The sequence below is a fragment of the Trichogramma pretiosum genome, unplaced genomic scaffold (genome assembly GCF_000599845.2).
Source record: "Trichogramma pretiosum strain Unisexual culture from Peru unplaced genomic scaffold, Tpre_2.0 scaffold27, whole genome shotgun sequence".
NCBI classification, from domain to species: Eukaryota; Metazoa; Arthropoda; class Insecta; order Hymenoptera; family Trichogrammatidae; genus Trichogramma; species Trichogramma pretiosum.
In genome coordinates, this window is record NW_019641694.1 from 1,739,714 (window position 1) to 1,751,889 (window position 12,176).

Consider the following 12,176-nt stretch of genomic DNA (forward strand, 5'->3'; position numbering starts at 1 on the left):
TTTGTATATGAAAAGTCTTAACTTTAGTAAAAATTTACATAAAAATCTATTTTTTACTAATAATTTTAACTAAGTTCAATCATCCTTTTTTCGTTCGACTTTTGTGTTTGCCAGTTTGAACTTGGAATGTTATGCCCTTCAAAGAAATTTTTGTCAATTTTACTCAAGTTTTTTTGTTAATAGTTGTGAATGAAATGCAACTTACATATTTATCGAGATAATCTTTGAGAGAATTAATTTTGCATTTAACACCGCTTTCTTTTAGTTTTAAATGCAACGGCTCTAATGCTAACGGTTCATAAGTCAAACATTTATTGTAAAGATCCTGATCACTTGAAAGTAAGCTACGAAATGCAACATTAATGGTTTCAAAATTATCAGCACTGGTAATTTCAGAGTTATCAGAACCCATTTCAGCTGCTATATTTTCACTAAAAAAAAAGTATTCAATTCGTTTAAATAATTTTTGTTTGTGAAAAAAAACAAAATCATTTCATCATTTACTTCTCTTTAGATTTTTTATTTCTGTTTGTTTTTGGCTTGTCACAGTTCGGCATTTTATTTATATCTGGTTTTTGAGGTATGGTTGATGAAGATTCATCGGTTTCGCTGGAAGTTTCCCCTTTATCTTTTGTAGTTGATATTTCTTTATTAGACAGTGAATAATGCGTTTGTTGATAAATATGTTTCAGCAACAATTTAGCTTTTTCTCGACGTTGAGGCTTCAGACCGAATTTATTCAGTTCTTTCTGTAAATAAAAAGAGATTATTACAATGACGCAAAAGATTTTACTACGTTATGTAATTTGAAACATTTTTTAAAATACATGTAATTCGGGAGTTCCCAATAAGCTATAATTTACAGGTGGTGTTACAGCACGGCCATATTTACCCGAGATTCTGTCTTCTTTATTCTGAGGCGTCCCTGCCGTAAATGATGAAGATTTTTGCAATCGGCGTTGGGGTTGTGAAGAAAATTCGTTTTCAGTTCTTGGAATAGAAGTTGTTTCAGATTTGAATTTTTTTACGATGTCTGATGTTTCCTCAGGGGACTCACTTTGTCTTTTTCTACTTTTGTTTAGAGATAATGACAAACGAGACTTTCGTGGGTTGGATATAATTGGAGATTTTACAAGTGATGCAAGTTCTGGCTCTTTACATTTTTCAATAGCCTTATATTTCGCGTGCAATTTCTCTTCCGAATAGTCGAAACCTTTGAGAGTAGTTTTTTCAATAATTTTTTTAGGCGAACGATTTATAGACCTGCTGCCATTTGAGTCTAAAACTTCTATATCATCAAAGCATTCATCGTCGATTGTTTCAAATTGAATTTTATTCCCATCATTCTGGCTTCTAGATTTAATCGATTGATCTTTGTGTCGTGTAACTTTATTATCTAATACAGCTGTTTCGATTAAATCTTCTGGAGTAGTTGCAATTGACACAGGACTCAAATCCAAAGTTTCTAGTTCGTTATTTTGATTTTCATTTCTTAATGAATTATTTATTAATAAAGAATTATTGTGATTCTGTGTTACTGTTGCTGATGTTAATGCTTCATCTTTCATTTTATTATTTGAAGAATTAAACAAGTCGTCACAATTTGGAAAATCTTCAAGAAGTGCTCTCATTTCTTTATCTACTTTTTCTTCAAGTTTATTGTATTCCTCACTAACATCACAGCTTTGATCATAGTTTGTAGTGAGTGAACTATTTTTTTTAGAGTAAAGGTACTTTTTAAATTTCTTTTTTTTAGAGTCTATTCCCACTCTTGATAATTCAATGTCAACAAATGAAAATTTAGAATGTTCTGGCAAAGTAGTGGAGTTAAGAATTTTAGGTTTTCTACGATGGGTTATATTGTCCATTAAAGATTTTTTTGAAGATATTGTTTCATCTTGATCTTGAATACTTTCACTGCTACAATTCTTAGAAGTATTTTCTATGCTTGTATCATCAACATGGTTTAACTTTTTCAAATCTATGTCTTCATCGGAATCAGAAACTAATGTTACATCAGCTATCACATCATTTGATTTTTTTGACGATTTTCTCAATAATAGGGGATTTAATTTGGCTTCATTTGTATTAGCAACTGGAGAAAAGGTAGAATCAGCACAAACTTGTAAATTTCTCACTGCATCAGAACTGCTTTCAGAGCTTTGTTTTAAATGATATCTGTAATTGGCAATACTGTTATCGTGATCAAGATTTTTTTTATATTTTGAATACATTGACATATCAGATTCATTTAATGTCTCAAGTTCTTCGTTGTCCTCGTCATCAGGTATACATATAACGTCATCAATTTGTTGGTCATTTGCTTTACAATTTGTCAAATTATTGGAAATGTTAGACATTTCGCGAGATACTTGTATGAATTCTGGCTTATTCAGTTTAGATGTTAATTTATCAGACTTTGTATGGGTTTGCTTCTCTTGCATCACATCTTTTTCTAAAAGACTTAATACCTTATGATATGGACTAGGATTACCATCTTTTCTTAAATAAGCATAAGAATCATCGCGATTTTTTTTAAGAAATGGATTTCTTGGTCTATTAATTACTTTTTGAGGTCTATTAATTACTTTTGGAGAGTCAATTTCAGAATCAGTATCCATGATACTTCTAGCATTTTTTCTTTTAACTTTATCAATAAATTCACTTATATCAGAACGTGATTGTGGAATATTTTCAGTTGAAATTTTAGGTGTACTAATATCTCTGGGAGGAGTAACAGCTGTATATATTGATTCGTTTAGATCTTCATTTTTTGTTGGTGAAGAATTAATTACTTTTTCATTTTTTATGTCCAAAGCTGAATTTGTATTTTCAAAAATACTTTTGCAAAAATTATAATCATTTTCCTCCGATAATAGAGATTCATCAGAATCTCTCCTCTCTGTTATTAATGATTTAACAAAATCTTCTGGACTCAATTCAGATGATTTTTGTTTTGAATTATTTTTTTCTTGTGCTATCAATTCATTTATACTTACATTTTCAACAATTTCATCTAATGAAGATTTTTCTTTCTTTGGTGTTACTGACTCTTGATATTCACTACAGAGATCGAGTGATTTTTGAGAACTTTCATCTGGAGAATCTAAAATATTTATAATAGTTTCTTGGGAGTGCGATGGACCCTCTTCTTCTTTTATTTTTTCAACTGACTCTGTGATAAAATTTTTTCTATTTCCTTCAGCTGTTTCTGTTTTAAAAGTGAAGGTGCTTTCTTCATTATCAGAAGCAAACAAATCAGGAGAAGCTGTTAAGCGGCGCTCATTTACATTTTGAATTGAAGGTATAATAACTGATTCTTGATGTTTTTCCAAAATAGTATTTGCCTTTGAACTAATTTTATCTGAATGATGACCACTAATAGACTTCTAAAATAAGAATTATAATTATTATATTTTAATTAGAGTTTAAATTTAAAAGTTTTTAGGTATTTACTTGTAATTTATTTTCTTCAGAACTTTTTTCCCTCGAAAATCCGCTACGTTCAGCAAAAATATTTTTCAGCAATGACTCATTTGTGGCTGAATCACCTATATCACTCATTTTTTCTGACTGAATATATTTTTGTTTTTTCTTTATATAAGTAAATAATTGTTGAACACTATACATTTTAGCTAACTTTTGCACTTCAAGCAATAGTTCACTTTGATCAAAAATAGATTTATACTTCACAATAACACCGCAATATACAAATTCTAAAAATGCTAAAGCTGAATTTTGGTCTACAAATGACCAATTAATTGAACCTTTAGTATGTTGATCATTGTCAGTTTTTGTTTCAATATCTAATAATATATTAGAACATTGAACGTATAAAACTAGTTTATGTGCATAAATATGTTTATCATTTTTAACAAAAATAATTATATCACTTGCTCCGCTGTCGTTCAATGCTTGTGCCCAATTAATAATTTTATCTTTCATAAAATCAGTGACAGTGTCCATGTTTTTAGAATCTTGTATTGAGAGGTCTTCAGAAAGTTCAGTTTTCTTTATCTCTTGATTCACAAACAAATCAAAATCTACTGGTTCATAAACAATTGACACATCCAGTAGACTGTTATTTTGTTGATTTTTTATGCACAGTTCCTCAGGTTCAGTTTCAACAACCTAAAATGTATACAAATAATAAATGAATGTATACTAGCAAGTTTAAATGTAATAGCTCATATATACCTCAGTTTCATTATCTTTCTCTAGAGGTTTTCTCAACAACTGTTCTTTCAAATTATCAACGTAAAAGCAAATGTTGTTTTTTGTGAGTCTTGTTTGATCCCATAATCTGCCACTGTCAGTCTAAAAAATATGTTTAAATGTGATTCTTGTGTCTAACCTTAAAAATTGTTGTGTTTTTTTTCCCAGAAAACCCTCGATTATCGAGTTAATATAATGTCTTGAGCAGACTTACCTTTATTTCGATGTTTTTCAGAAGTTCTCTATTTAAAACCGGCGGTATATACTCAGGTATATCTATACTTTCGTTTTTATGAACTTGCGTGTACGCGTCGTCGCCGGTTATGATGCAGGCGATTCTCTCTGTCAACACACAATCATTGTCTTCTTTCGTGCGTGTTTGCAAAATAGTTGGACCGCAAAGCTTTTCTGATAATTATTATAGACTTATTAGTAAATTTCTAATTATTAAACTATATATACAAGTAAAATAAGAAAATTTTAAACGTTTATCATGTTTTTCAAGCTTTATAGGGAAATGGAAAAGTAATAGATTGTTTTAAGATAGTACTATGAGCAATTACTTTTTTTCGTTTTTACATCTGTAGAAAATCCTAATTTTTTCAAGTTTGTTTTTAAATCCTCCTTGCTTATTTCTTTAGCACATTCCAAAGGGATACCTGCTAATACAGCTTTTTCTTCAAATTGTGCTTTTTCTGCTTCAAACAAGGATTCAGATATGGCCATTGCAAGCTGCAGTTGCGGATCATCTTTAGTGCTCTGGGAATTATTGAATTCACTTAAATTTAATTTGAAATGTAATAAATTAAGTTAAAAAGAAAAATCAAAGCATACATAATTTTTACTGCGAAACACTTTTTTCTTCTCTGGCACTATTGGTGCTGCTGGTAAACCTAAAGATCTTCTTTCACTTGCTTGGCGGTCTTGTAATTGCATCGCATCTAAAGCTTTTTTGGTGGTGATATTATTTTTTGTTGCACAGTTTTTCAAATGGCTCATCCGAATCACTTCATCTTTAAAAGGTTTCAAACACAAAGGACAAGGAAAAGATTCTTTGGCATCACTGAAAGGTTGTGGTTTGAAAAATGATGATTCTATGGAAGGTTGTTTAGCATCAGTCAAACTTTTTCTTGATTTGGTTTTGGATTTAAAAATTTTTTTCTTCGACTTTTGAGCATCAATTTTAAACCTATCTAATATTGGTTTGTAAGCTTTTTCATCCTTGGGTGATTTAAAATCAGCTAAACTATCATCTTCATCAACTTGTCGAGATGATTTATCCTTTTTTGGAGATGTACGATTCCTATCTAAATTTAGTTTTTTCTCTTTTTCTCCCTTAGGTGATTTGAAATCAGCCAAACTATCTTCTTCATTGAACGGTTCAGATGGTATTTCTTTTATTGAAGATTCAATTCTATTGAAAATTGCCTGATTATTTTCATCAAGTTTACTACTTGCACTTACTACACTTGGAATTCTATAAAGAATAGTTTTATTATTATAAACAATAAATAATTTTAACTAAAATGATAATCAATTTATATCAAATACCAGTATCAATAAAATAATATACAAGTTTAAGAAATTTTTTGGGCAAAAAATAATACAACTATCTAATTAACATACATTACAATTTAATAACAAGTACTTATATACAATTATAACAATTGATTATTGTGACTAAACAATAATGATCTAATACAATCACTGTACCTTTCGCTGTTAGGTCTTTTCAATTGCAGTTTGCTCTTAATACTTTTTTTATCTGCACTTGACATGTTGGTATTATTTTGGAAACATTAAACCAATTTCAAGTCTTCTGTTTTCCTCGTACTCTGCTTCTTTAGATCTTAGGGCTCTCTGAACAAGAGGATCAGAAAGAAACTCTTTGACTTCTCTATTCTTGTCCTGAGCTACTGTTGATTCTCTCAATCTTTCAATTTTTTTCTGAAAGAAAGGTAAATACCTGGAAAGGACAAAAACGTTGAGCAAAAAAATTGTTTTTCAATTGGAATTTGTATTACTTACGATATTAAGTGAAAACCACCGATTATTATTGTACAAGTACCAAGAGTTAATAAATACACCACTTTATTGGTTGGAGTTCCACCTGGATATCGTAACTTTTTAAATTTAGGGTCTGCTGGATCAGGCCACATTGCTAAACAAGTTCAATAATGCCTCAAGGAAGACATTCGTTGATAAAAGTAACAATAGTTAAAACCCCAACAAGTACTGTGTAGCTTTGTTATTACGCAGAGTATCGCGAATACACAAGACTAACCTCTCGAGTTTGACGCGTCAAGTGCGCGGACTGCGGACGGAATCTCCGCGTCATGAAAATTGCATCGCCAATGCCATCTTCACTAGAGCGTATTAAATGTATTTGAAAAAAAGCCGAACTTTGAATGAATCAAAATAAATTGTTTATTTATTTAATTATTAAGTAAGAACATTTTTCAATAATAAATCTACAACAGGCATACTGCATATGTCTGTACTATATATACATTTGTACATCATTATTCTTTAAAAAGAATGTACTTTCTTATATGTTCTACACACATAAATGACAAACAACAGTGGCATAATAGTAAAGAAATATATGAATAGATATATTTATAAAAATAATTTTATAAATGAGTCTTTGTCGATGAATCATTGCACTCGATAAGTTGATAAAAATTGGCGTTAAAAATATTCAAACGTACCTAGTTGAATATGTATCGTAATTGGTTTTACGCTTTGGAAAAAGCTCGCGACACTTTATGTACTTGCAGGTATATGAAGCATCCAGTCTTGAGATAAAGGCGACCGACGCCAGATGAGCTCGAAGTCGAGGATCAATCGGCGGCGCCGAGTCAAGGTATTTATTTTACGTTCCAGGCGCGCAGCGTAGAGACCACATGATTGAGCTTGGACTGCCACTCGGTCAATTCACAGGGAGTGTCGAAGGACAGCAGATTCCTAGGGAACGAGGTAAGGATTCGTAAAACAGAAGCGAAAATATGCCATGAGAAATGGCATGGGGCATTTCGGACTGACCTGACGATCGCGTAGTCATTCGGTGAGCGAAGGAAGATGCCGTCTCTGGTGACGTTATGCCTAGCGTGAGCAATCTCCAGGAGGATGGTCCTGGCCTTGGCGCACAAGGATCGATCGATAGGGCCGATGCTCTCGCTCGTGCAATCCGCCAAGTCGATCTCCTTCAGAGGATGGCCGTTGTTGTACTGCTCGTCGGGATAGTTCCAGAAGCGCAGGTATCGCTTATCCAGAACGGCCCAGCGTCTGTTCCAGTTGGTGTAACCCCCGAGCTCCTCGCCGTGGTTCACGAAGCCCGACTGCTCGACCTGCACGTAGAGCTTGCACTTGGTCGTCATGTCGATGCTGCCCTGGAGGACGCTGCTCCCGGGACTTCCGGGATAGATCTAAAAGACAGACGACAAAAACAGCTCGCTGGCCCAAGGAAATTATACAAAAGCAAAGAAGGAAGCGTCGCTTACCCCGCTCAGAGGCCAGGGCGGCGATTTGCTCAAATCCGCCAGGCGCAATTGGAGCTTGCCGCAAGCTAAAAACGACGACTGCTTCAATCCAGGGGCTCCGAAATCGGCGTGCTTCGTGCTCGATGGCCCGATGGTCCGCCTCTTCTCGTTTCGCGACAGAAAGTTGGACGGCGACGGACAAACGATGCTCCTGTCGGAATTCTTTGGACTCTTGGCCGGCAGATGGTACTTGCTGGCGTGATCGAGCGACGGCATGCGCAGCTGCAACCTGTACACGCCGATGCTCACGGCGAAGTCGGGCAAGAGCTGGAAAAACTCGGCGCTGCCGGGAAAGTGGAGTCGGGGCCCGGTCCTGGGGCACTCGATGGCTTGGCTGGCCCAGAGGTGTCGACCGTGACTGGCCACGACGACGTACCAGTCGGCCTGATCGGCGCCTTGGCCCATTCGCTCGATGCTCTCCCTCAGCGGCAGGCTCAGGTTGCTGATGACGAGGTGGGCCCTCTCGCAGTCGGCCTCGTCTTCCTGCTTGTCGGCCAACGCGCTGACCTCGTCGAGGAAGGCCTTGCGGCGCAGTCCCGAGACGAGCAGCTGACGCTCCGACTCGACTCGCTCCCGACTGCCGACGAACTCCGGCATGGAGAAGCAGAGCTCGAGGGCTTTGCTGGCCTGGTACATGCGCGTCAGCTCGATGTCGGCGCACTGCAGCAGCTCCGTCACGGCTGCGCTCCGCTCGGGACTCAAGTCGTCCGGATCGACGATTCTCTCCTCTGGCCGCTCGACGTCTGAAACGGACCTTCGCGACCTCTGCAGAGGTGTGCAAAGCCTTGCATGTAGTCACGCTTAACTATGCTCGATCGCGATCAAACGGCCTTACCTTGCGGAATTTCATGGTCCAACTCCTGCACAAAGACATCCTCCTGGGCGCTTTGTTCGAACACTTGGGCTGATCGGTCGCCGGAGTTTTCGTTGGCCCCTTGCGTTTCGCTGCTGGAGTTAGACGCGAAAACCTCCAAATCGAGCGCTAGCATCCATTTGGAAAAATATTAAAAGAAGAAGAAGAAGAAGAAATTGAATCGTTATATTTTTGAACTCCAACTTAAGCAAGTAGATGGGCAGACAAGGGTCGGTACCTCGTGTGTCGGGGATTTTTCCGGGCTCGCGACCGGCGACTGAGTCTGAATCGTGAGGGTCGAGATATCGACGACGCTTTCGGATTCGGCGAATTCGGCGGGCCTCTTGGTCGAGTTATTCCGGGTCGATTCCATGTTCGGTCTGCGACGATTGCTCATCAATCTAGGAATATTGCGTATGAAAGACATAGCTCTGCTGCCCGACTTGTTGAAACTGCAAAGTCTCGAAAATGCCGTTTTTTCGTTGTTGTTCGGCGAGGACGGCACCGCTGCGGGCTCCGAGTCGCCGACGGCTCTTGTGTCCGCTGACGTTTTCGCCCGATTCTCCTTGGCTTTCGAGCTCGAATTTAGTTTCGCTGCGTAAGAAAATGTTTAAAAGTAGAGCCATGAATGCAAGACGACGCGTAATTATATTCGTGAGTATAACTGTACCTTTGGCCTCCATGGCTTCCTTGGCCGTTAAGGTAGCTGCTGTGCTAAACAAATTTTTCGGACTGCATCGCTCGATTTCTCGGGGTTTTTCCAAAGACAAATTGGGGTAGACTCGTTTCGGCGTCTCGGAAATTTTCTTCTCGCCATTGTCTTGGTCGATTGTTTGCGGTCCCATAATACCAGCGATCTCGTGGCTTATGTCATCGATCTCGTTGGATAATCGCGACAAAGAGAAGTCGCGGCGTAGATTTTCCATTTTTTTCCTCTTTTCCTCCCTCTCGGCTTTTTCTTGTTCTATTTTGTCGAGCAGTTCCTCGCTCAAGGACGGCCTTATGAAAAATTTCCTCGGCGGCGACCAGTCCTCCTGCCATTTATCGACTCGAATGTGCTGCACCGTCGTGGCTTGACTCGCGCCTTGAGCCTCGGAAGGGAGAGCGTGTTTTGGCGAGGCCCAACTCGTATCTTCTCTCGGCAGCTTCGACAAGCTCTGTCGCTCCGGCTTCGTTGGCGGTGTGCGCTTCGCTATTGCTCTGGCCGTCAAGCGGGGATGACGACTGGCCCTCAAGTTGGCTCGCGGCGGTTTCATAGGCGAGCACTTGACCGCAGGCTTCGTTGTCGTATTCGTCTCCGGCCGCGATCGTGACGGCTTCGCAGTCTGCCGCTCTCCCAACTTTTCCTCCAGACGATTTTCGTTTTCGTCGACCGGGCTAACTCGACTCGGGCTTTTTACACCTGGGCCGGAATTAGTCACGGATGTTGATTCGCCTTCGACCGCCGGTGACTTTTCCTTTTCTTTCGAATTATCGCTGCTGTCCAAGCAGTCAAAAATAGCGTCGTTTATTTGTGCGTCGTCATCTTCGTCGTCGTCGTCGTCGCCGCCGCCAAAGACTACCGGCTCGTAATCTACCTCCGTAGGATTGCGAATATCGCTCATTCGATGCTTATTTTGGGAAATTTTCGGTCTCATTGTTCGAAGATCGAAGTACCTGTTGTGTTTCAATCGACACTTGTTGGACAGCGCTGGTTCGTCGCTTCGGAGCAGCCAATCGCGCCAAGTCAACTCGTGCTCCGCAGCCGAAGATACAGTGCTGGTCAGATCGTTCGGTCCTATTCGCGATACACCGTCGGAGCAGATAAACTGATCTTCCTCCTCGCTCTGATCGACTTGGGCTCTGGCCGGGCCCGCGACTCGCGTCTTCGCTCTTCTGGTCAGCTTCTGTCGTATAAAAAATTCCGGATCTTTTTCTCGATCTATCTCTTTGCTACTGGCTTTCGGCGCTTCAACTTGGCACACTCGAGCGTCCGTTATACTATTCTCATTCTCATGCTCTATTTTGTTTATACAAGCAACGCAAATATCGAGTCAATGTTTACGATTGTGTACGCGCGTGTTTGCGCGCAAGTCTATGGATCAAACTCATGCGCAGAAAGGTTTGTATTACAAAGTTTATAAATTGGTCACCCGATTACTCACCCATTTTTTCGCGCAACTTTTGCATGTACTCGTAGAACGAAATTCGCGAAGGATATTTGGTCGATCGGCTATGTCTCCGTGGAAATCGGTAGGACACATCTTCGTGATCGGAATCGGTATTTCTGCTGGCTACCGTCGAGTTTCTCCAGTAGAACCTGGAATAGTCTCGTTCGTTGGAGCCGTGCGCGATCGCGAGTCGAGCCGATTGCCGATAGTCGATTTTCCAGCTGTTGCTCGAGGAGACGGCCTCGCCCGGGCGACTTTTTCTTTTCCGAGAACAGCCGTAATCATCCGAACGAATGCCGTGGCTTGAATTGTCTGGCCGAACAGTGACGTCCGGGTCTCTAAATCTCTCCGTCTCCGCCACGGTCTGCAGCGGCGAGATTGGACTGTGATCGCTGAGGTAGTCGCTGTCCGTGTCATCGTCAACTTTACCTTTTTTTGAGCGTATTAATAGCGGATCGAGCTTACTTCCAATCGTGAGTTTCGACTGCGGCTCGTTTCCGTGTTTTGCTGCATAACTCGATGCCTTTTCTAGCCGGGCCATGTTTGCCCCTTTCTTCTTTGGCCAAAAGTTCTAAAAGTACATTTGTTAGAGGACAATATTACTAGAATTGCTTTTTTTTGTCATATCAATGAAGAATCTGCATAAAATTATTTTTACTTGTACGCATACATCATTAATTTGATAACCCTCGTGTCTTTCTTCCATTAGTTGATTTTTTTTCTTTCTCCTATCAGATTTACCGAGTCTATATGGGCTAGTATCTAAAAAGTTGCAAACAACTATGTGATTATGTGTGTTAAAGCAATAATGTACAGGTATTAAATCTAGATCACGGAGTAAGTCGTCACTTCTGCGTATAGTATATTTTTTTTAAATTATTTTTTCATAATTTTTTTTTATACTTTGCCGGCTAGGTGCTACCGCACCTCTTGATATGTCGATGGGCTTTGTTTACGCGTTTAAATTTTCACGATAAACAGTATGGTCTGTCGCGAGAATCACCTGCGCTTAGGAATTTTACGAAAATGTCGAGAAATTCAGTCGATAACTCACCTATTATTAGGTACTCGTTCTGATGCTGATAAAGCGTCCGATCAACTATGTTATTGTTTATTCATGATCAACGTAAAAAACAAAGAATATGCTACAGCTTGTGTATGCTAGAATAATTACGATATGGAATATTGGGACGCTAGTACAGTACGTAATGATACTAACATTTATTGCTCTATAGTCAATAGGGCCAATTTGAGAGAGGGAAGCAATGTGTCGTTTACATAATAAACGAGTACATCGATGTGCTGGACTAATGGTATTCGAAATGCCTGAGAGATTTAAGTATTTCCCAAAATTCCATGATCACGGCATAATTTTGATTCAGGCGTCAGATGCGCGCGACCGATCAAATTTTTACT

The 12,176-nt window shown here is 38.8% G+C and overlaps 2 protein-coding genes across 5 annotated transcripts; both read right to left on the reverse strand.

Moving 5' to 3' along the window:
• Window positions 1–40: 40 nt before the first annotated feature.
• On the reverse strand, window positions 41–6,515 carry LOC106648095. 2 transcript variants are annotated; one of them, XM_023461955.1, is made up of 11 exons: window positions 6,244–6,515; window positions 5,929–6,181; window positions 5,050–5,692; window positions 4,779–4,974; window positions 4,430–4,623; window positions 4,198–4,317; window positions 3,457–4,131; window positions 828–3,389; window positions 505–749; window positions 206–431; window positions 41–136 (listed from the first exon to the last, which is right to left on the reverse strand). In XM_023461955.1, the coding sequence occupies exons 2-11, from the start codon at window positions 5,991–5,993 to the stop codon at window positions 80–82; spliced, it is 4,983 nt and encodes a 1,660-aa protein (XP_023317723.1). In that variant the 5' UTR covers window positions 5,994–6,181; window positions 6,244–6,515; the 3' UTR covers window positions 41–79. The 2 variants fall into 2 exon arrangements, with proteins under 2 accessions (XP_023317723.1, XP_014220261.1); XM_014364775.2 differs by lacking the exons at window positions 41–136; window positions 206–431 and having other exon boundaries at window positions 646–749; window positions 893–3,389.
• A 103-nt stretch (window positions 6,516–6,618) lies between these two features.
• Window positions 6,619–11,987, reverse strand: LOC106648027. 3 transcript variants are annotated; one of them, XM_014364660.2, is made up of 9 exons: window positions 11,815–11,987; window positions 11,431–11,522; window positions 10,755–11,331; window positions 9,281–10,609; window positions 8,849–9,204; window positions 8,593–8,739; window positions 7,719–8,522; window positions 7,261–7,643; window positions 6,619–7,182 (listed from the first exon to the last, which is right to left on the reverse strand). In XM_014364660.2, the coding sequence occupies exons 2-9, from the start codon at window positions 11,464–11,466 to the stop codon at window positions 7,086–7,088; spliced, it is 3,729 nt and encodes a 1,242-aa protein (XP_014220146.1). In that variant the 5' UTR covers window positions 11,467–11,522; window positions 11,815–11,987; the 3' UTR covers window positions 6,619–7,085. The 3 variants fall into 3 exon arrangements, with proteins under 3 accessions (XP_014220146.1, XP_014220145.1, XP_014220147.1); XM_014364659.2 differs by having other exon boundaries at window positions 11,419–11,522; XM_014364661.2 differs by lacking the exon at window positions 11,431–11,522 and having other exon boundaries at window positions 11,815–11,986.
• Window positions 11,988–12,176: the final 189 nt, after the last annotated feature.